Genomic DNA, 22,485 nt, shown 5'->3' with positions numbered 1-22,485 from the left:
TAATGAAACCGGTTTGGTCTTCATTAATAATAGAAGGAAGCAAACCCTCCAATCGTGTTGCTAGTATTTTAGAGAGAGTTTTAAGGTCTACATTTAACAGCGAGATAGGCCTGTAGGATGCACAGTCTTCAGGATCTTTACCTTTTTTAAAGATTAAAGAGATATCTGCCTCCCGCAGGGACTGCGGTAATATGCCCTTTTTGAAAGAGTCATTGAGCATGTTCACAAGAGGATCAATTAATATATTACTGAACTCTTTGTAGAACTCGCTACTTAGTCCATCCGGGCCTGGTGCTTTGCCGGACTTCTTAACTTTTTAACCCTGTTGTTGTGTTGATATTGTCTGCCTGAGTTTTGTTAGTCTTGATATTGTCTGTCTGCGTTTGTTAGTCTTGATTTGTCTGCCTGAGTTGTGTTAGTCTTGATTTTGTCTGTCTGCGTTTGTTAGTCTTGATATTGTCTGTCTGCATTTGTTAGTCTTGATTTGTCTGCCTGAGTTTTGTTAGTCTTGATTTTGTCTGCCTGTGTTTTGTTATTCTTGATTTTGTCTGTCTGCGTTTGTTAGTCTTGATATTGTCTGCCTGTGTTTTGTTAGTCTTGATTTTGTCTGTCTGCGTTTGTTAGTCTTGATATTGTCTGTCTGCATTTGTTAGTCTTGATTTGTCTGCCTGTGTTTTGTTAGTCTTGATTTTGTCTGCCTGTGTTTGTTAGTCTTGATATTGTCTGCCTGTGTTTTGTTAGTCTTGATTTTGTCTGTCTGCGTTTGTTAGTCTTGATATTGTCTGTCTGCATTTGTTAGTCTTGATTTGTCTGCCTGAGTTTTGTTAGTCTTGATTTTGTCTGCCTGTGTTTTGTTAGTTTTGATTTTGTCTGCCTGTGTTTTGTTAGTCTTGATTTTGTCTGTCTGCGTTTGTTAGTCTTGATATTGTCTGCCTGTGTTTTGTTAGTTTTGATTTTGTCTGCCTGTGTTTTGTTAGTCTTGATTTTGTCTGCCTGTGTTTTGTTAGTTTTGATTTTGTCTGCCTGTGTTTTGTTAGTCTTGATTTTGTCTGCCTGTGTTTTGTTAGTCTTGATTTTGTCTGCCTGTGTTTTGTTAGTCTTGATTTTGTCTGCCTGTGTTTTGTTAGTCTTGATTTTGTCTGCCTGTGTTTTGTTAGTTTTGATTTTGTCTGCCTGTGTTTTGTTAGTCTTGATTTTGTCTGCCTGTGTTTTGTTAGTTTTGATTTTGTCTGCCTGTGTTTTGTTAGTTTTGATTTTGTCTGCCTGTGTTTTGTTAGTCTTGATTTTGTCTGCCTGTGTTTTGTTAGTCTTGATTTTGTCTGCCTGTGTTTTGTTAGTCTTGATTTTGTCTGCCTGTGTTTTGTTAGTTTTGATTTTGTCTGCCTGTGTTTTGTTAGTCTTGATTTTGTCTGCCTGTGCTTTGTTAGTTTTGATTTTGTCTGCCTGTGCTTTGTTAGTCTTGATTTTGTCTGCCTGTGCTTTGTTAGTTTTGATTTTGTCTGCCTGTGTTTTGTTAGTCTTGATATTGTCTGCCTGTGTTTTGTTAGTCTTGATTTTGTCTGCCTGTGCTTTGTAAGTTCTGATTTTGTCTGCCTGTGTTTTGTTAGTCTTGATTTTGTCTGTCTGCGTTTGTTAGTCTTGATATTGTCTGCCTGTGTTTTGTTAGTCTTGATTTTGTCTGCCTGTGTTTTGTTAGTCTTGATTTTGTCTGCCTGTGTTTTGTTAGTCTTGATTTTGTCTGTCTGCGTTTGTTAGTCTTGATATTGTCTGCCTGTGTTTTGTTAGTCTTGATTTTGTCTGCCTGTGTTTTGTTAGTCTTGATTTTGTCTGTCTGCGTTTGTTAGTCTTGATATTGTCTGCCTGTGTTTTGTTAGTCTTGATTTTGTCTGCCTGTGCTTTGTAAGTTCTGATTTTGTCTGCCTGTGTTTTGTTAGTCTTGATTTTGTCTGTCTGCGTTTGTTAGTCTTGATATTGTCTGCCTGTGTTTTGTTAGTCTTGATTTTGTCTGCCTGTGTTTTGTTAGTCTTGATTTTGTCTGTCTGCGTTTGTTAGTCTTGATATTGTCTGCCTGTGCTTTGTAAGTTCTGATTTTGTCTGCCTGTGTTTTGTTAGTCTTGATTTTGTCTGCCTGTGCTTTGTAAGTTCTGATTTTGTCTGCCTGTGTTTTGTTAGTCTTGATTTTGTCTGTCTGCGTTTGTTAGTCTTGATATTGTCTGTCTGCGTTTGTTAGTCTTGATTTTGTCTGCCTGTGTTTTGTTAGTCTTGATTTTGTCTGTCTGCGTTTGTTAGTCTTGATTTTGTCTGCCTGTGTTTTGTTAGTCTTGATTTAGTCTGCCTGCGTTTTGTTAGTTTTGATTTTGTCTGCCTGTGCTTTGTTAGTCTTGATTTGTCTGCCTGTGTTTTGTTGATCTTGATTTTTCTGCATGTGTTTTTTCTTTGGAATTGTCTATGGTATGATTTGTAGCTCTGAGGTTTTAAAGTCTTACTGTGTATGTGTTGTGTAGGTACCTGCCTTGGGACTATGGATGAAATTTAGCATCTGTGCTAAGTCCGGCGCATTTACATTGATGCTCAATGCATTAATGTTGATTAATGTGCAATGTCCCAACTCAATAAACAAATAAATGAAATGAAATGAAATAAACCATCAATTGTCCAGACCCTTCTGTACACCGGACACAAACTGTTGAAACCTTTACCCTATGGTAGAGCACTGATCTCACAAATCAAAGTTTATACAAGCAGTCGCTCTGATGAACTCTTAACAGTCATAGAGTGGCAAAACAAACCTAAGACACGACACCCTCCTATAAAATGATCCTCATCTTCATTGTATGGGCACACATTTCATCATGTCATCCCCCCATCTGACATGAATCTACGCTCACATTTCATAAAAAAAGAATCTAGAATTATCTACCTCATGTGAATTAACCCATCCACATGATTACACATTTTGTATTCATGTTTATTTCGGCATCCTTAGCACTTCTCATCACTGCACCGTTATTATATGTAGGCTTCTAGACCATGGTTTAATATTTAACGGTTAATGCTGGCTTGGAGATTACTTTAGTATTTTAGTTTAAATGCTTGTACGTAGAGAGCAGAGTTAATCAGAGTCAAATTGCTTATCAGTATACACATACCTGGCCCATAAAGCTGATTCGGATTCTGATATTCTCGTAAAATTTGGATATCCATCATAATTGTGACATTTTCAGTACAATTTAAATGGTGAACTAAGGGTCATGTCAGGTCTCTAAGCCTGTGACATTTCAGATTTTACCTTCACTATGATAAACAGAGCCGTCAACTCAAATATGCATTTAGTTACCCTGTACACATGGAAACAAAACCTCAAAATAAATTAAGATTTCATTTATTTTTCGATATATTCCTTTTCATTTTTTCATTGTACAGTTCATATTTCCCATCATACAGTGTCAATTCAGGGTTTAGTTGTCAGAATGTGAATTAAATTAATATGTGTTTACAACCAACTTTGAAAATTACAATTTTTTTTTGACACAATACAGGTGTCAAACCTTCATTTAAGTGCTTGTTTAAAAAGTAGAGATGTATAAAACAATCTTACTTCAATGTTTTGTGTTACCATAAATAGAGGGTTAGGGCAGGACTTTGAGGAGTTCTGAGCACTGACCATACAAACCTCACTTTACAAAAAGTCAGTCTGTCTCACTGCCTTTTCATATGAATACCATACACCCATACAACACTGACATAGAAGCTATAGCCAGAGCAAACATAACTACATTTGACCTCTGATGAAATCTCTTCACAAATTAATTGCAAAATTACAGGGTAAGCCATGGACTTAAAAATAAGAGTGTTCTTAAATCATAATTTATCTAAAATCCAATGATGAGTTATTATAAGTAGCAGCAGTGCCATTCATTCTATAAATATCATTTATGAAGGTAAATTGAGGGGGAAAAATACAATGTCAATAAATAATAATGCTAAAACATATGACTTTGTCCAAACAGAGTGTGTCCATCTCATTGTGTATGTTAGCATTTGTTAATTCTTAAAATAGCTGGCTATCAGCCTGTACAGCTCTATAATAAAACTGATAAATACAACATATAACTATATTTGCACAGTGAAATAGTACAGACATTATATCTTTAATAAAAAAATAGATGTTTTAAATTTAGAGAAAAGAGGAATGCACCTCAAACAGTCATAAGCACAGTTTCCCTGTATTAAGGGTTTTAAGTGTAAGCCAGACCCAAAGCTAAGCCCAATTTTAGAGACTCTTTTGTGATTTTTGGATGACCCCTTATCTGGGCCTCATCATTTAGTATCCTAACACTACAGTGGGGATGAGCTGCAGTTTAAAGAAACATTTAATGTTCATTAAGCTAAGCAATCCTTACAGAGTTGGCAGTCATAGTTTGCTCTCTCGTTTATCTGCTTTATTAATTTGTTAAAAAAGGTAAAAAGAAAACATACTCTGCAGTTATGTGTGGGCTTCAACACTCAAATGTCCCAAACAGGCAAATGTAGTGTATCATTTTCTGACACATCATCATCCAGCAGTGTGTTCAGTAAAGGAAGACGGTTTGTAGATAAATGCTGATACATGTCAAAATCACTCCTGCTGCCACGGCTGAGGTCTGTTCTGGAGCTGCAGAAAGAAAAAGAGGGGAGGTCACAGAGTTGCATATACAGTTAAATTTATACACATGTCAATACATTTTAAGACATTCAAATGTAACCTGAAATCAAATTTTAATACAAAAAAGAGTTTAATGTGTAAGCTAAAATACAAATTTTACATGCTCCAAATTTGGACAAGTGCCTCCAGCCTGCTAAGCAGTCAGACTGATATCAAACAGCTTGATATGAACCAGTGCTCAGTATTTTCTCACCAATAAAATAAACCTTACAGAGAAAATAATTAAATACAATTTGGATTATGTTCTGTTTAATTCAATCCAGTGACATTCACAGGACAGTGGGGTGTTTCATTGGTTTGGAAGAAAGCATCTTACCATGTGAGGTGGTGTTCTGGGCAGCCGTGGTTGTCAAAGCTAAAGTCGTAGTTGTGCTTTTTAAAGTAGTAGCTGCAGTAGTTTGGGCGGTTGAAACTTTTGGTGCAGGAGTGGTGACTACAAGGCTAACAGGCCCTGAGGTGACGGTGTAGCTTTTGGAAAACACACTGCCCACCAAATTTTTAAAAGAAAAGGAGCGGGTGCACATATTAGGACACTTCTGGGAGGGCAGTGTGGCGATACACAGGTTGACTTTACACCGGACAAACATCTGCAAAACAGAAAGCAAATTGATGTACAATAAATAGAAAGAAGCAAGTTGTTTGGACAGTTTGAATGATATCACAACCTATCAACATCCCTTAAACTTTTTTAAAGACATTGATTGGTTAAAAGAGCACAGTACACACATGTACATTTAGAATTGTTAGAAGAAAATTTAGAAGTGGGAATCCAGGAACGGTTTAATCCTTAACAAACTTAACCATGCTAGCATCGCTGTGTGGATCTCAGCAGTGTTTTGAGCTCAAAACCAACGCAAGCACTTGATAACCTGCTACTATGACTGTACAAAACATCGACATGGTCTCACTGATATCACCCATTTGTTTTCTAAAGGGGCATTAAGAAGCCCAAAGATGGCAGTCGTAATCTTGAAAATGCTGACTCTAATTAACTTGAAGTTAATCTAGAAACTGGCAAAGAGGTGGATCAGATGCCATAGCCAAGTCGCTTAGCAAACAACAAAAATGTGCCAAATTGTTAGTCAACATACCTTATAATGATGAACTCTTAGCCTTAATATCATCAAAATGGATGAGTTATGAAAATAATCTGTGCAGTTGTTACAAATAAAGAAAATGAAATATAGAGACCAAAACTCCTTTTTGTACCAGGCTGTGGACATGTTTATTACTGCTGTAAAAATGGGCATTTGAGTACAGACTCTGATGGGGTCTACTTGAGCTTTGGAGCCAGCCTCAAGCAGATACTTGAGGAACTATGTTTTTATTTTCCCTTATGTGAAGATAGAAATAAAAGTTAACAGACTTATCCTTCAGGACCACAACATATATACACAAATATCAGCAAGTCATCCATCAGTTCTTAACATATTACTGTCTGACCTAATGAGCAAGACAAACTGAAAATAGCCAATTATAGTCCCTTAAGAGCAGTTGAAATATAGAAATTTGTCACAACTAATTAATCAGGACTATAGTTTACATACGCTTGTGAAAAGGAGTGTGGTCTCTACGAAAGTGTCTGCTTTAAAGATGCAAATGCTATTCACCACAAAGTCTGCACATAACTGCTGTAATTAAGATGAGTTTATATTCATGCCATGGGAAATTCTGAAACATTTCCAGAGGAGGAGAACTCAGAAACTTGAATGTACATGTGTGATTTAAGATAGTACGTACAGTTGTTCCTTTGGATTCCACACTGCTCAAATCAAGGCGGTAAATCCTGGTGTTGGTTTCTGTTGTAATAACCTCCAATGTGCTGTTTGAAGCTGTACACCTGGAAAAAAAAGAGAACTATTAAATGTATAAGATATGCTCCAAATGTAGAGGAAATGTACAGAAGTTGAGACAGTCAACATTTCAATCAGACTATTTTACATTATATCTGTTCTGTTCAAGATAGCAACCTCAAACTATTACAGGAAAGCACTGTTAAGTCACTGACCCTTGCGACAGGATCGGTTTGGATACTGTAAAGTCCTCCGTCTCAGACTCAATGCAGTCACTGACTAACATCTCAGCTCGTGCTATGCTGCAGTTGGACATCACATGGAGGTCTATCACCTTAACCCTGGCCCCGGCAGGTAAGGGGGTAGTTGCGTCAGTGGAGTTGGCTGTGGTGTTATAAATGTAGCTGGTTGAGGCACTGTTAGGGTTGCTGGTGAAGGGACTGATAGGGGCGCTGGTGGAGGATGTGTAATTGGTGGAGATGCTAGAGGTGGTGATGGATGAGGCGATTCCCTCTGATAGTGGTTCCAGTTCCCGACGCACTCGTTTTGGAGCCATTTGAAGGCGTCGGAATTTGGCCTTGCTTGTGAATTTTGCCAAAGGCCCTTTTCCGGGAAGGTAAAACTCTATCCAAAAATCCACAGCACCAAAGGTCTCTTCCTCTGTGGGCATGGCAATCTGGTACTGTGGTCCCTTTGCCTGGGCTCCAGGGATACGGCAAGCCAGAGGGAGGAGGAGGGAGGGTGTACGTCTGACCAGAGTGTAAGGGTGCACACTTTGCAATGTGTTGGTGTAAACCAGCTCTGAACCAGAGTGCTGCGAAAGAAAGGAGAGCATACCAAAGAGTAGAGTCATAAGTGATAGTCAGTTGAATAATCTGTCAATACAAAGTAAATCTGAATTACACAAGAAACTTAACAGCAGACTGAAAAGCAGTATTTTAGTGTCCTCTCCACTCAAGAGTTTCGAGACTGTTTCACCTGAAGTGTGTTCAAAACAAACAGTAGCCTTGGGGTTGAAAAATTAAACCAATGTGGAGGTACACAAAACTGCAGTTCCATAAGTGTCCAATTGCGACTGGCTACAAATCCAAGCAATTCACAATCTAAATATGATTTTAGCAGCCATGATGTCACCCGTTGGTTGGTGGACTACATTTAGGAAGCTCCAAAGGCAGCATTTTTGCTGAGCATGTTTGGATAACAGAGTGGATATGCACTGATATGCTTCTATCCTGATTGAAAGGTCACTGTGGAAGCAGGTTTTCTGTCACAGGTACCCACGTCATAAAGCATCTCATACTCATCATTTTTAAAATGTGAATCATGCTGTATTTACATGCTACCCCTCAGTCAGATCATTCAGAAACATGGAGTCTCCTTTCATTCATACGCTGATGACACACAGCTGTATGTTCCCCTCCAACACAATAATCCGGACAGCCTTGATGATTTACTCAATTGCCTCACAGACATCACAAACTGGATGTCCAATAACTTTTTAAAGCTTAACCCTGACAAATCAGAAATCATCATTTTTGGTCTCTCTAACTCTACCACCCTTCTCCATAACAAACTCGGTCCCCTCTGCAATAACATCACAATGAAGGTAAAAAATTTAGGAGTGACATTTGACACAGATCTTTGCTTTGACACTCACACACAAAAAATACTGTTAAATCCTATTTTTTCCACCTCAAACAAATCTCCAAAATAAGATCTTTCCTTTCCCCCTCGGATCTGTCCAAAGTCATCCATGCTTTTATTTTTTCTCGTCTAGATTATTGTAATGCACTTTTAACAGGTATCAGTCAGAGCTCCCTCCACAGACTTCAACTAGTCCAAAATGCAGCCGCTCGGATTTTAACAGGCACAGCAAAATATCAACACATCACTCCTGTCCTCGCCAGCTTACATTGGCTGCCAGTTTTTTATCGTGTCGATTTTAAGATCTTATTGATTACTTTTAAAATGTTAAATGGACAGGCCTCAAACTATTTAAGCAACCTTTTAACCCCCTATGTGCCCGGGTGGCCCCTTAGGTCTGTGGTTGCATCTCTGCTGGTTGTGCCTAGATCCCGCCTTAAAACAAAAGGTGACCGGGCTTTTTCAATCAGAGCTCCAAGTTTGTGGAACTCCCTGCCACTGACAATAAGACAGTCCACAAACTTGACCGCTTTTAAATCCTCACTGAAAACATTTTTATAAAAGAAGGTATTTCTCACCCCTAATTCTTGAACTTGCTCTGCATTCAGATGTCTTGTTTTGCTTCTGTCTTTTTTTCCCTCTGTTTGCACCGTTTTTTGTGCTTTGTTATTCTCTGCTTTTTTGTTGCGAAGCACTTTGTAACCTTGTTAAGAAAAGTGCTATATAAATAAAGTTTATTATTATTATTATCATTATTGTTATTTATGAAGACTTGAAACTAGTGATTGAAACCATGAATTTATTAGGAAACTGTTTGCTGAAAAAATAAGTCAGTTGAATAGAGACCTGATTTTGTCATCTGTTTTGTCACCAGACTAGCTATTAGCTATTTATGGCATGTCCACATTGGTTTTCTTTTGAAACAAATAGGCTACATTTTCTTTAAAGATACAGTTTATGTTCCCATACACAAGAGCACCACAAATTATCCTTAAAATATTCACAGTTCATCATTTCAACATGATAGTCATTGTTCTCCTTGAAAGTTAGTGAGCTAGAGTACAGAGCCCAAACAATGAGAACTCAAAATTCCGAACAGTTTAGATGGTGTGTTGAAAAAAGTTTTAGCCTTTTAAAAATGTTTCTGTATGTTAATAAAAGAAAGAGTGAGGAGGTAAAAAATGTCAGTGTGTCACAATCAAAACAAATAAAGAAAGGTGGAGCATGTTACCACAATCTTGGTGCCGCAGCCAGTCAAGGAGATTGTTGCAGTCAGGTGTGTGCTGTTGTATGAAACGGGACAGGTGGGGCTGTTGAGCTGCAGTTCAGTCAGGTTGATGTTATCCAGGGAGGTGACAGGGAGAACCAGAGTCATTTCTGTCTTTCCACACTTCAGCTCTGCCAGCAAACAGCGACAAATCTTACATTTTTAATACATTCTTATACTTGGTCATATTTAGAGTAATCAAACTTTCAATCACAAAATAAAAAAATAAAAAATTCAATGTTTTCTCAACCTGTTCCAACAGGTAGCGTCCTCATCTCTCCTGAAAGATAAAAAGGCACAATTCAGTCATTACATTTATGAAATAAAACCTGGTGTGAGTTTAAATGTGTTGTATTTTGTGTTGCAATGAAGCATAAAGTGCATTATTGTGACCAGTGTAGTAATCTGTAAGTCTTACTTTGGTACACCCACACACATTTGGGCTCTGATTGTAAACTGGAAAGACAAGAAGAGCAAATCAGAGCATGTCATGCAAATCAACAAATGCAGGGGTAGGAGCACTCCTTGACCCACAATAAGAGTGTTTGAGCTGCTTTTCAGAAAGGGACACAAGATGACATTAAAATGAGAAAAGAAAAAAGTCTGAAATTAAAGAGGAAGTTTAAAAAGAGAATGCCTTGGAGTTTTCTTAACATTTGGCACATTTTAATCAATTTATATCTTTGTGTTAGAAACATCTTAAGATGTTCAGTATGACAACTTTGCCTTACATTGTAAACAGGTCTAACAGCAAACAATCACTATAAAGTGCTTCTACTGTAGTCTAAAAATGACAGAGAGCTGTATGACGTTAGACAAAAGTCTGCTGCTAAAACTGATAAAAGGAGTTTGGTATGTGTCTTCACCTGCAGGGCAACCATGAGACCATGTAGTTTCATGCTCTGACATGTCACATGTACATCATGCGAATCCTTATGAGTCTGTGCATTTGTTTAATGTGCACATAATGAGAGGAAAGTGAAAGCAACAAGTAGTACTGCTACTGAGTACACATTTTGTGTATACATGTATAAGATGGAGATTTGTTTAAAGTCATATATGTTGAAATGAATGTGATAATAGCTTCCCTTAGTGTTCTCTGTTTTGCAGAAACATTGAAAACATCTCAGAGAAATCTGGTTGAACTCATGAACCCTGGAGATTTGTTAGTTTAGTTCTTCAAACACTGTAACTGTATCATTTGTGATTTCCCCTTTTCAAATTAGAAGAGGTTGTCTTTTATGTAGTGCATCATTTTTTTTAGTCATGTGAGTAGTTAGTAGCAGGTATATTAGCATAGATAGCATGATAGATTGGCTATATTTCCCTGTCATGAAAACAAAAATGTCGACTATGGGTTTTCTGTAGCACATCAGTTCAATTTCCACCTAAGTGGAACACTTTACGTTAGAATTTTAAGCACCATTTTAAGCATATTATCAGGGCTGATAACCATAACCAATAACATAGTATTTACTTTATTATAAACAAAGTAAATATGTATTTATTAAAGAACACTCATGGGATTCAAATATAAAATGTTCTGAATAATCCCCTCTGTATCCTGGCATAGAGTTTTGATCTTATCACTTTAGTATCACATAACATCCTACCTCCTTGTATTCACAGCAAAGCAGATGGGCAAAAGGCGAGCGAGCGTGTTTTCAGAGCGGACCCAGGCCATCGTCATCGACACCAGAGGGCCGATTGATTTAACCCCAGCCCTGAAGAGTTCAGGTGGACCAACCACTGCTACCTCTGAAACACTGCAAATATAGAAAGAAACCTTTAATTTACACTTCTATGACTGTATTTATAGACAGTTTATATAATAAGACTGTACATCCCTGCAAGATAATTATTTAATGAGTCTTATTAGATCTTATTCACTCTTCAGCGTTTCAAAGACACCTGAGAGCTGTAAATTAAGCACTTTATTGTCTTCATGACTGAATGGGAACGAGTCACTCAACAATAATGTAGGCCTATAAACTGTGGAACACTGAAGTGCCAACATGACATGCTCTACCGCCTTGGTTTTGTAAATGCAAATCTTGACGGCGCTATATATAGTAAAAAAAACAAAAAACTGTCAGTCAAAATTGATCATTAAAATGAAGACACAAACCTTTCCGACTTTGACTCATAGTTGATATCGAATTTCACCTGATGGTACGGCAGTACAAACAACGTGGTGTCCTCTCTGGGGTTCACACCTTTTGCCACGGGTTCGTCACTGCAGCTGGTCGTCGACTCCTCCACTGAAAAGAAGGAGAGAGAAAATCTGCCTTTCATTACAAGATCTTTCCCCTGATACCTTTGTAAAAAGTTGGTCCTTTTCATTGCAGGGACCTGCATCCTAATAATGCTGGGGAGTTAATATTTCATCTTCTTGCTCGAGAGGCAGTATTTAAAATAAGGAAAGGTCCTTCTGTCATATTCCAGTTAATGTGTAAATGTTTTAACAAGATAGTTATGCAGCTTTGAAATAAGTCAAAGAAAAGAAAAATGGTAAATTCCTAAAATGTATGCCTTTATTAAATAGCTGTTTTTAAAAATCAGCGGCCAAATTTGCTTAAACTTTGATTGAAGATTGAAGACAACAAGCTCAAAGCACCTTTTCATTTCTTCTAAATTTAGTTTCTTGGACTAAGAGTTCTGTTTTTTAGGCTTAAGAGATATTTGGTTGGTCATTACATACCAACATTTCATAGCCTGTTAGCCTGTTAGTTTTTGATAGCAGACCATTGCTGTGAAGAACAGACCATAGGGATACAGCTCTAATAACAGACTCTAGAGCAGAGGTTCCCAAAGTGTGGGTCGGGACCCCCTGAGGGGTCACGAGACACCAATGGGGGGGGGTCGCGAGATGTCTTCCAGATTTTTTTTTTCTTTTTAAGTAATCTAAATTTGCTTATTTTACCCATTATTGTAGAAATAAAGACAAAAATAGTAGTTACATTTGAAATAAACCCCTGCAAATAAGTACATTTCATTAGTTTTCTGCCTTTCTTTGTTGCCAGATTTCTCCTAAAGTTAGAGTTAGCTAAGAGTTACTTAACAAAAGGCTCAGTAGCAGCAGGTTCATTCACAGCAGCACAGGAAACACACCTCCCTGTACATGTAGGTAAACTCATTTTGAATTATGAAGTAACATTTAACCACTTTGAGGAACAGTGGGGTCATAAGTCTATGGTACCTATATTTTGGGGGTTGCCGGCTGAACAGTTTGGGAACCCCTGCTCTAGAGGACTAAGTATAAAAAGCAATGCCATGAAAGAAGTCCTATTCATTTGATGTTTGCTTGTTTACTGTGGGAAAACCAAGAAGAGAGATAAAAAAAAAACCTCTGTGTCAGGGTCCTGCTCACCCTGTCAGGTGTTCAAATCCACTGATACAAGTTTGCTCACCATATATTATCTCTTACATAAAAGCTGATATGTTAGTTAGTTGTTCCTACTCTATAAATTAACCTTTGTTGCCACACAGTCAGCATTAACGCTGTCATATCTGATGGACAGACTCACCAGTAAGAGACAGATGCACAGGGACGGAGCTGAGGGGTGTGTTGTCGGTGAATCGGATTGATGGGGGAACAGGAATCAGGTCCTCTGCCATCAGGTAGATGAAATACTGTCCTGCTGCTGCTTCTCCATTGAATTTCAACATGCAGGCTTTCTGATGGAAGAGAAACAACCAGACGGGACATTCTCAGTGAGCAGAAATTACTTCAATGAGGAACCAGTCCAGGAAGGGGATTTTAGGTTATTCAAAGTAACAATGGACAACTCTGAGATCTATTCTTTTAATTTAGTTTGCAAAGCGTCCACAGGGCTTTGACTCCTCAGCTTGTCCCCTGCCTAAACTAGCTTGAAGGCGTTTTTCCATTCAGTGGCTTTAAGTTACTAAGTACACTTACCCACAAATGTACTGTAGGAAGACTGTGCTGGAGATTTTTATTTGAAAAAAGTAGGCCTACCTTTACATGTTGCTAAATCTGCTTTGACTTCAGTAACATTTAAATGCAAAAATGATTTTACACAGCAGTGTTGATATTTTTATGTGTAAAGGATTTCAGTACTTCTTTCACCATTGTTTATAACACATGACTAAAAACATCAGATCATCTTCAGGAGATGACGCAGAGGTTTCTGTTTTTAAAGCAGCTGCTCATGATAAATTTAAGATGCAATAAACATCTTAAAAAGAATATTAGTTCCACTGCCCTCAAAAATGCAACTTGTTCATAATTTGCCTCAAACTCACAGATAATTATTGTTCTGTTATTGTGTACGTTGGACTCACCTCATCCAGCTCTATGAATGAGTGCTGAGGGCAGTCAACACACTCTTCCTGGTCTGGACGAGCAAAGCGACACTGCACCCTGTCGCCGTCCGGGTCTTTCACAGACAAATGGAAGTGATGAGGGCAGTTCACGCGAGCCCTGAACACATCACACACACACAGAGACAGAAACAGAAACAGAGAGATTATCAGCACCTCAGATCACAACCAATACCAGGACAAAGGAGAGAAAGAAAGTAGATAGGGACAAATCAGTGCATCCGAAAACTGAGTGTGCAGTATTGCGGCAATAGGTTGGGGGCTGGTGGCTATTTCCTGCAAAGATCGGTATCTTCCTGCAGTCTCTTCTGATTGCTTGAACCTAGTGCTGACGAGGAAGAAAAGTCTTGTTGTTGGCTCTTATTAGTCGGCTGCTGCTGGTAGAGAATCCTTGCTGACTGTGCAGCCTCTAGAGTTTCAGTCATCACATATACAGAAGTTATTTTTGGCAACACACAATAACTTGGTCAAACTTATATTTGACTGTACCTTCGAATTGTCTTGTCTTGCTGTGTCTGGCCTTGCTGTTTGGGCTCTTTTGCTGCCTGAGTTTCATGTTTTGCCTGATTGTCAAAGCACTTTGTAAACTTCTGTTTTTTTAAAAAGTGCTTTTGTTCTCAAAATGTCAAACCTTCTGATAAGATGAAAACTCTTTTGTTTTCTCATCGCTCCTTTAAAAAAAAAAAAGCTATCAGTTTTTATTTTTGCATTAATGTCACACTGTACCTCCAATATACACATATGGAAATCCATAATATTGTTAACAGCACAATTTGCAATACAAACAAATGAAGTTCCCATTTCTGTTTTACAAAAAAAGGCAGGACAGAGACTGAACCAATTAGTTTGTGATTTGAATGAGTATGTGTTGGAGTAATTTACCTTAGTGGAGGAAGTAGACCAACATAGGCAGGCTGGTTGAGTCTCCCACTGTTTGCCCGAACCATTGGTGCTGCTTTTATTGACACATAAACTTCTGTGTCAGGCCTACACAATCAGGAAAAATCTGTGTATTAGTGGAACTGAAAAAAAGTGAAATTCCTATTGGTCCTATGTAAAGGTAGCCTGAGATAAATCACCATTTCAAGTAACCCCTCAAAAAATCCACTTATCCAAACCAGTATTGATCAAAGAGAAAAAGAAGCTTGGACGACACACGCAGCTCTTTGCATTCAGGCCTTACAAAGCACATCATGCTCAAAGGCTGGATTAACGCAAGAATATCAAAGAAATAAAGAAATGAGCAGAGCAAGTTTGGAGACACTGATCAAACAGAGTGACATTTAAAAAACCCTGAGGTATAACAAAGCTTTTTTTTAATGAAACACTGATACTTTCCCTCCATGTTTCAGAACAACAACGTGGAAATACAAAAGACTTCATGTCTCATTTATTCCAAGTGCTGATATTAATTTATCCAGTGATGTCTGCAACACAAATTTCCCTCTGATAACCTGAACAAAGTGAAGACCCTTTAATCTGCAGTGTTTTGAGTGTTTCGTATTTTGAGTGCAAAGATCAATGCTGTATTTCCTCATGTATTAATTATGCATTAAAACTAAAATAGTTTCCATTCCAACTGCCAAGTTTTTATCTGCTCACAGATGGCAGCTATGCAACCTGCATAAATAATGATCAAACCAAGATTGCAATTTCTGCAAACTCACAAAAGTTATATTTAGATTTTACACTTTTCCTGAATGTACCTGCATGAATAACATCCTCAAACAGAAAGAACCAATACATAAAAGAAGAGAATAACAAGAAAAGAGGTAACAGGAGAAATTGTAAGGAAAGATTTCAGTTGCTAAAGGTCAAAGGTCACAGTAAAGCATGTACAGGTTACATACCCTAAATTGATGGTGGATTTATAATTACTGGGCACAGTTTTCTGCCACTGGCGGACACACCAGCCTGACTCTGGTTTGGTGCCGGTGAAGGGTAAAGATGTTTTGTGGACCAGGCAGTCCTCTCCTGCAGCACAGAGTCCTGACACATCTTGACAAGGACCAGGAGCAATGGCACTGAAATGAGCACGTACCTGCAGGAAGAAAAGAGAGAACATAGTACAATGACAAAACACCCTTCAGTAAGCAGAGACTGATTTAAGACCGAGCAATTCAGCCACAGCTCAGGAACCTGTAGGGTAAGAACAGTCTGTCCTCTTTAAAACATTTACAGTAATCATTGTGTAGCGCAGGAGGAAGCAAACCGAAACTGGACTACCGTCACAAACACAACAAAAACAAACAAACAAACCAACAGCTTAAAAAGCCAAACGGCTGAGTATTTTAGGCACAGGGAAATTGCTATGTATACAAAGAATACAGGTTATTATAGTAGGATACTGGGCGGCACTAGAAAGTCTGTAAAGTCACTAAAATTCAATGATGTCAATTTGTTGGCAGCTGCAAGTTAGCTAACACAATGTGTGAGGAAAGAGGAAACAGTGAGGAAATGTGGTCGACAGAGATCTTGTTGTGAAAAAGAGAAGCTAGCAACATTTTGGATTTAAGACAGACAACATATTAAAAACATGCTGTGTGTAAAACTTACTGAACAGCAGCAGAATGGGAACTGTGCAGTGCATTATAGCTATAATGAACACATCAAAAAGTTTTTACTGCACATCATATCTTCATCATAATGTTTAGGCACAAAGCAAAGTGTTCCTTAACCAGGCAGACCGAGCATAAGTGATAACAAGCTGAAGTCCTGAAAGACTTCACGTCCTCGACCTGAAAGCTAAACTGGTTTAGAGTGCAAACTAAACTCATGATGCTCCTCTACGGTTCTGTGGTAAGCATCACCCAGCAACATTGTTTTGGTTTGGTGATCCCTCAACAAAAACAGGTTACAACAAACAATCAAAATTGAGTTTTAAGTAGGTCATGGTTTTCCATTATCTGTGGCATATTTTATATCTTTAGGGGCTCTTTGTGTTTTCTATAAATACATTGATTGTTGGATTGAATACTGGAGGCTAAGATTACCTGCCTTTTGATATACTTCTGTCTGTGTTTGATTAGTTAGACTACAATGACACTTGGATACCACAGTTCTCCTGTTTCTTTTACACATGATAGTGAAACATCATGATTACACTGAATACACATCATCACACAGCCACAAACAAACAAAACACAACCACACAACGATGACGAGCAAAGACGACTTTATATCAACACTTTCAGTTTCTTTAGTCAGAAACTCAGTTTTTAAGTATTGTGGCTGCAAGCACAGAGACTTTGACAAAACAAGGATCTGCACCTGTACCCACAGGGCGGCACATTCAGGTGGTGATTGACTAGTTGTGTGGTTTCCTGGGCTTAAGTCTCTAATGATGGCCTCACGATTGAGCTTGGAGAGATTTGGGCGAGGAGACCGATCAGCTTAGCAGCAGAATTGGTTCTGCGTGTGGGCTTGACACGGTTTGTGACAGTGAGAGTGTTGAAGAGACAAACAGGAGCAGGATGTGTTGAACAATAGTTTAGAAACAGACACTGAGTCTGACTTCACACTTGGCTGGTTGTCTCTTATTTTTATCCTTTGTGAGTCTGAGGTACTTAAAGCAGTCTGCAGTGACAATTGGGCTAGAATAGCTGTTTGATAAAGAATTATTAGCCCACATGAAATCTTGCTCAATGAAAAATACTCATTTTATGTTTCTAAATTAGAGCCCTTAAATGTTACATCTCATGCAAATAAGGCAAAGACAGTAAGCCTTTTAACTTTCATTTAATGTGTGAAATGTGTCACCTAATGAGTGGATCCTTTTTCCTCCAGGAGATTAAAAATAAAAGGGTAATTAATCCCACTCCCTTCTTTGAAATTCAAAGGTTAGTGTAAGTTATCTAGGGTTTGAAGAGGAATAAAAACTCAGAGGGAATTTTTAAAGATACCTGTGAATTTCCTTGTTTCAATCGGTAAAAACTTGTTAACTTATAGCTTTACATTTGATGATGGAAGCTTTCTTTATTTTCATGCTGTCTCTTAATATGACACAAAACCTGACTGAATAACAGAAATGTGAGAGAACAAGTATCTTACAGTGCATGCAAGTTTAAATTTGAAGTCTTATAGAGGTTTTTAGATGAGAGGAAACACTCCCACCTTTTCTCCTCCATCGCTTATCAGGGGCACCACATGGACAGTCAGCCCCAGAGAGGAGGCCTGGCAGGCCGTGCCTAACAGGAGCAGAGTCAGGCCCCGCAGCAGGCTGCTCAGTCTGAATCTCTGCAGCATCTCAGCTCCTCAGTCAGTCAGGACCTTTAGGAAATACAAACAGAAGTCAGGTCATGCAGGGCTCTGTATTTGTAACTTATGCCTATTTTAATCATTTAAAACATATGAATAAAGTATTTACAGGCATATAAAATCAACAACAACACAATTAATACAATAAAATGCTTCTAATTATAGACTCAGAATTAAAACAAAAACCTAAAAAACATTGACATTAGAATAACATGCAAAACTTAAGGTCAACATGAAGACAAATAAGATAAACAGACACATCCCAGTTATACAAATTACAGAAATGTCTCCTAAATGTGAACAAACTCTGAGGCTTTCTTCCCCTCTGTGTCGGAAAGTTTTTCAAGAGGCAGACTTGCTGTTAATTCTATCAACAGTCAAGAGAGGGTAAAGGGCTCATTGTTGGGTTTTAAAGTAGCTTCTTTCAGTGATACAGAGCACAGCATCAATGAACAGACATCATGTTATACTACAGCAAAGACTCATAAGATACACGTACAACCTTACCTTCATGTCATTCACACGTACTATTATACAATCGTCCCATTTTCAGACCTACCGAGCATTATGAGTGCTGACACTTTCTGAAAGAAGGGTGCTGTGTGACGTCTGTCAAAGGGGATTGTGGTGCAACAAGGTAGTTATGGAGTCACAGAGTTATTGTCTATGAAAAAAATGTGAGAGAGATGATTAGGGTGCTGTGGGGTCTGTACAATTTGTGACGCCTCAAATATGTACGAGATAATTCACAGGGTGAGGTTAAAATAGACACAAGCATAAAGACAAGCGGTTAGCATGAGAGCACACAGAACATTACAGATGGTAACCAAACAACAACAAAATAAACTAACAAATAACTACCAGAAAAAACAAGCGATGTGCCGTGTGAACATCTTTAAAAAGAACACTACAGAGAACATCAGACCATTAGAGGACTAAGGCAATGCTCACTATCGCATCTCTCTGTATTTTATATTATTATTTATATTATGAATCATTGGTGAAGCAAAATGTTGCAACACAAAGAAGAAGACATTGAACGAAAAATGACGCATCGGAAAAGTTGAAAGTGTGGTATGTGTAATATGTAACAAGCAGTTAGAGGTTATACAGTCTTTAGATAATTACTGTACAGTTGTGTTTTCTCACGTCACAGTACAGTACACTCATGTTGTACAAATGTTGTTTTAAAACAGACACCAGGTTTATTTTTTGCAATTTTTCACCATGTCTTTAAAACAACGTTGATAAAATTCATAGGCATTAAACATTGTGTGGTTGGGTTCTGAATCTGGTTAAACCTTGGCTCCTCTGCTACCTGAAAATAAAATAAAATAATAATCTGTCAGGGGACAGAGAAAAATTAAAGCTTCTTGAGATACAAACAATGACTCTTCTCCTTCAAATCTTCCTTATAGTTCCTTTTAGAAAAACCTATGAAATGTTTTTTGACTTCTTATTTCATCAAAACATACTTTGGCAACATGTTATCTGTACATTTGTAATGTTCCCTAAAGAGGCCAAATGAGACTCAGGGATCTGCTCAACAGGAAGTGATGCAAGAGTGCCAAAGAGCAGGGCAACCAGATTGGGTTTTGACAACAGTTATGAAACAAATGGTAAATGGACTTGTGCTTGTATAGTGCTTTTCTAATCTTTCTGGTGACTCAAAGGGCTTTTGCACTTCTCGTCACATTCACCCATTAACACACAGGTAGCAGAGGCTGCTATAGTAAGGGGCCATCAGTAGTAGCTAATCTCATTCATGCACATTCACACATCCCAGGCCTTGACCGTGCCACCGGGAGCATTTTGGGGTTCAGTGTCTTGCCCAAGAACACTTTGGCATGTGACTGCAGGAGTCAGGATTGAACATGTTATTACTGCTCCATCAGTTAGCTCAGTTATGTCAGTGACAAGATGAATAAATAGAGCTACACAAAGAATGTATTTTTTTGACTCAAAAGTTAAGACAGATTTTCTGTTACACAAAATCAGTTAAGCTGTTCAATACTGGATTTAAAAACAACCTCAGTGTATAAATCTCTTAAGATCTCTCAAAGTAATCTGTCTTAGTTTAATTGAAAAAATGCCGCATTTAAGTGTACATTACTTTGTTTTGGTGAGATAACAACAGAATAATTTTGTAAAAGACAAACAGAGAAGAAACAAAACAGAACAGATCTATAAACAGGGATGGGTTCAGTGGATGAATTAAGATAAGTTTGCAGGAGATATCATTTTGAATAATGAAAAGGAGGGAGGTACAGAGAAAAAGAAGTAAATGAAGCGTAAATAAAAAACTGCAAACAATAAATGGGTTAATTAAAAGAGTTTACCCTAAAGGTGTCATCATAATGATAGGTAATATAAGTCTCTCTGTCTGTTTACTGTGGCATACACATGATAACAAAGCAAATATTTTATATCCTAACTTTCATGATCTTCATGTGGGGAACATTGTAATGACCATGGTGATTATAATAAAGTCATTAAATGTTTGTATAATAAAATGTTATAGTGATTAACACCATCAGGGTGACCCTCATAGACCAGGCCTCCCAGCCTACGTGGAGGAAATCCGACCCCTGAAGAGTGGAACTATATTTTACTTCTAGATAGAGAAGATTCACCACCAGCCCGCCATGCATTGTAATTATTTTTCGTTTATTTATGGATCTAGTTCTTTTGTTTTTTATTTTCCCCCAAAACTGACGAACAACACATAAAGAGCTGTACTACAGTGAAGATGAAGAAACCTGAGTCAAGACTTACAGTAGGTTTGAAACAAAATGCTACGTTTGTCTTTCAGATTTTAGACAGTGATTTAGGATAAGTCTTTAGGAGCAGAACTTTTTAATTTTGAATCCTTTAATACATCTTAATTTATTTTTTCTCTAGTCTTGTAAAATTATTGATTTTTTAATCCTAACTCTCTTTGTCAATGTTTTCTTTGAAAAATACTAACAGATAAAAGCTTCTATAGTCAGTTAGATGATACCTGGCCTTTATTATCAAAAGCACAAATGAGGCCTTAACTGAGGCCCTGAAATAACAAGCGCACGCAAGAGAGAGAGCTTCAAGTGAAGCTGAAACTAAACTTAATTATTTCAATAAGAATATGACAAATAACAATTAACATTAAACTCTACAACCTGAAACTAATGTTTACATCCTTTAATCTCTTTTACACTTCTATAACAATAAACCCTGTTACAGCACTGTTACATCTGTTTACCTTTGTTTACATGAGCTTAGAGTGGTGATGATTGAGATACATCGAGCTGATCTTATTTAAGATGATGTATGAGAGATGTGGTGAATAATTCTTCAAACATCCTATGAGTGATAACAATCAACTCTGACACATGATGTGACAGATCCGCTCTTCCCGTCAGCGGAAAACAGTATGGTGTTATTAGAAGAACTGGTTTGAATATTTTTGTCTTACAGAGTTAAACTGCGTGTCTTTTCCTTTTGTTCTCTTAAAAGATGGTTTTGAGACAGTCAACATGGCTGACTGTGAAGAATGAGTTTTCAACATATTTATGGAGGGTTATTATTCACCTTGAGATACACCACACTGGTTTCACTTTTAAGAGTAGTATAACTGGCGTTGTACTTTGAAGGATTGATTTAATGTGCTGTTGTAAACTGAAAGCTATATTAACACCATGTGTTCTCTGCTGAGTTTTACATTCTTTGCATCATAAAAACCAGAAAATTAGTCAGTTTTGTTCTTGTTCAATTAGTTCCTTGTTTGCCATCTTTCTTTGTTACATTGAATTAAATGTTATCATCTAAAGGCCTTTTGTTGTAATTTCCTAAAAAATTACAATTCAGTTTCTTCTTAATCTTTGTATGGAGCCTTGAAACACTTCTACAGACTAATCCTGCCACCTTCAATGCTAAATTTCCAAGTGTGCTTGCTTTAAATGTCAGCCTCAGAGACTCACAGCAGTAAACTGAGACAATTTTAATACAGATGTAAAATAAATCTTGCTCCCCTACCTTGAGCCTCTCTTCCGTTCAAAGGTCCCAGATAATATTTAGGTTCTACTTCTCGTCAAACAGCTGTGACTAAGAGTTTCCAAACACCATGCTCCTTATATGTCTGAAGAGGTTGAGGTGGAGTTAAGCTATATTTGGGCAGCGACAGAATGGAGTTGAACTGGCTCGACCAGATGACCGAGTTGAATGCCAAAGTGAAGGCTTTGTGAAACAGAGAACCAGTTAATTGTCTGATAGGTCTTCACATACAATGAGTTTCCTGAGGTTCTTCACATGCAAAAATGAAAAAGTCTAAAGGTAAAGAAAAGAAAAATCTGAATGTTCCCAGTTTACCTGAACTTACGTGACTCCCATTTAAAATGTCTTGCCTGGTTTAACTGTACGTGCAGAATGAGACCTGATGTAACTCACTCATCTGTAAACACAGACAGAAACCATGCACAAAAAAGTCAAAACACAACTGC

The 22,485-nt window shown here is 37.8% G+C and overlaps 1 protein-coding gene across 1 annotated transcript; it reads right to left on the bottom strand.

The window, feature by feature from the left end:
- Nucleotides 1–3,366: 3,366 nt before the first annotated feature.
- Nucleotides 3,367–18,746, bottom strand: LOC117810388. The gene is made up of 15 exons (XM_034680209.1): nucleotides 18,570–18,746; nucleotides 17,867–18,022; nucleotides 15,604–15,794; nucleotides 14,636–14,740; nucleotides 13,715–13,853; nucleotides 12,937–13,087; nucleotides 11,538–11,670; nucleotides 11,023–11,175; nucleotides 9,828–9,865; nucleotides 9,660–9,689; nucleotides 9,374–9,540; nucleotides 6,714–7,312; nucleotides 6,446–6,545; nucleotides 5,022–5,292; nucleotides 3,367–4,654 (listed from the first exon to the last, which is right to left on the bottom strand). Exons 2-15 carry the CDS (start codon nucleotides 17,996–17,998, stop codon nucleotides 4,572–4,574), a joined length of 2,292 nt encoding a protein of 763 aa, XP_034536100.1. The 5' UTR covers nucleotides 17,999–18,022; nucleotides 18,570–18,746; the 3' UTR covers nucleotides 3,367–4,571.
- Between the last annotated feature and the right edge of the window lie 3,739 nt (nucleotides 18,747–22,485).

The sequence above is a fragment of the Notolabrus celidotus genome, chromosome 3, assembly GCF_009762535.1.
Source record: "Notolabrus celidotus isolate fNotCel1 chromosome 3, fNotCel1.pri, whole genome shotgun sequence".
Taxonomy (NCBI): Eukaryota; Metazoa; Chordata; class Actinopteri; order Labriformes; family Labridae; genus Notolabrus; species Notolabrus celidotus.
The sequence above is the reverse complement of the archived record's forward strand: the minus strand, read 5'-3'. Positions and strand labels throughout refer to the sequence as shown.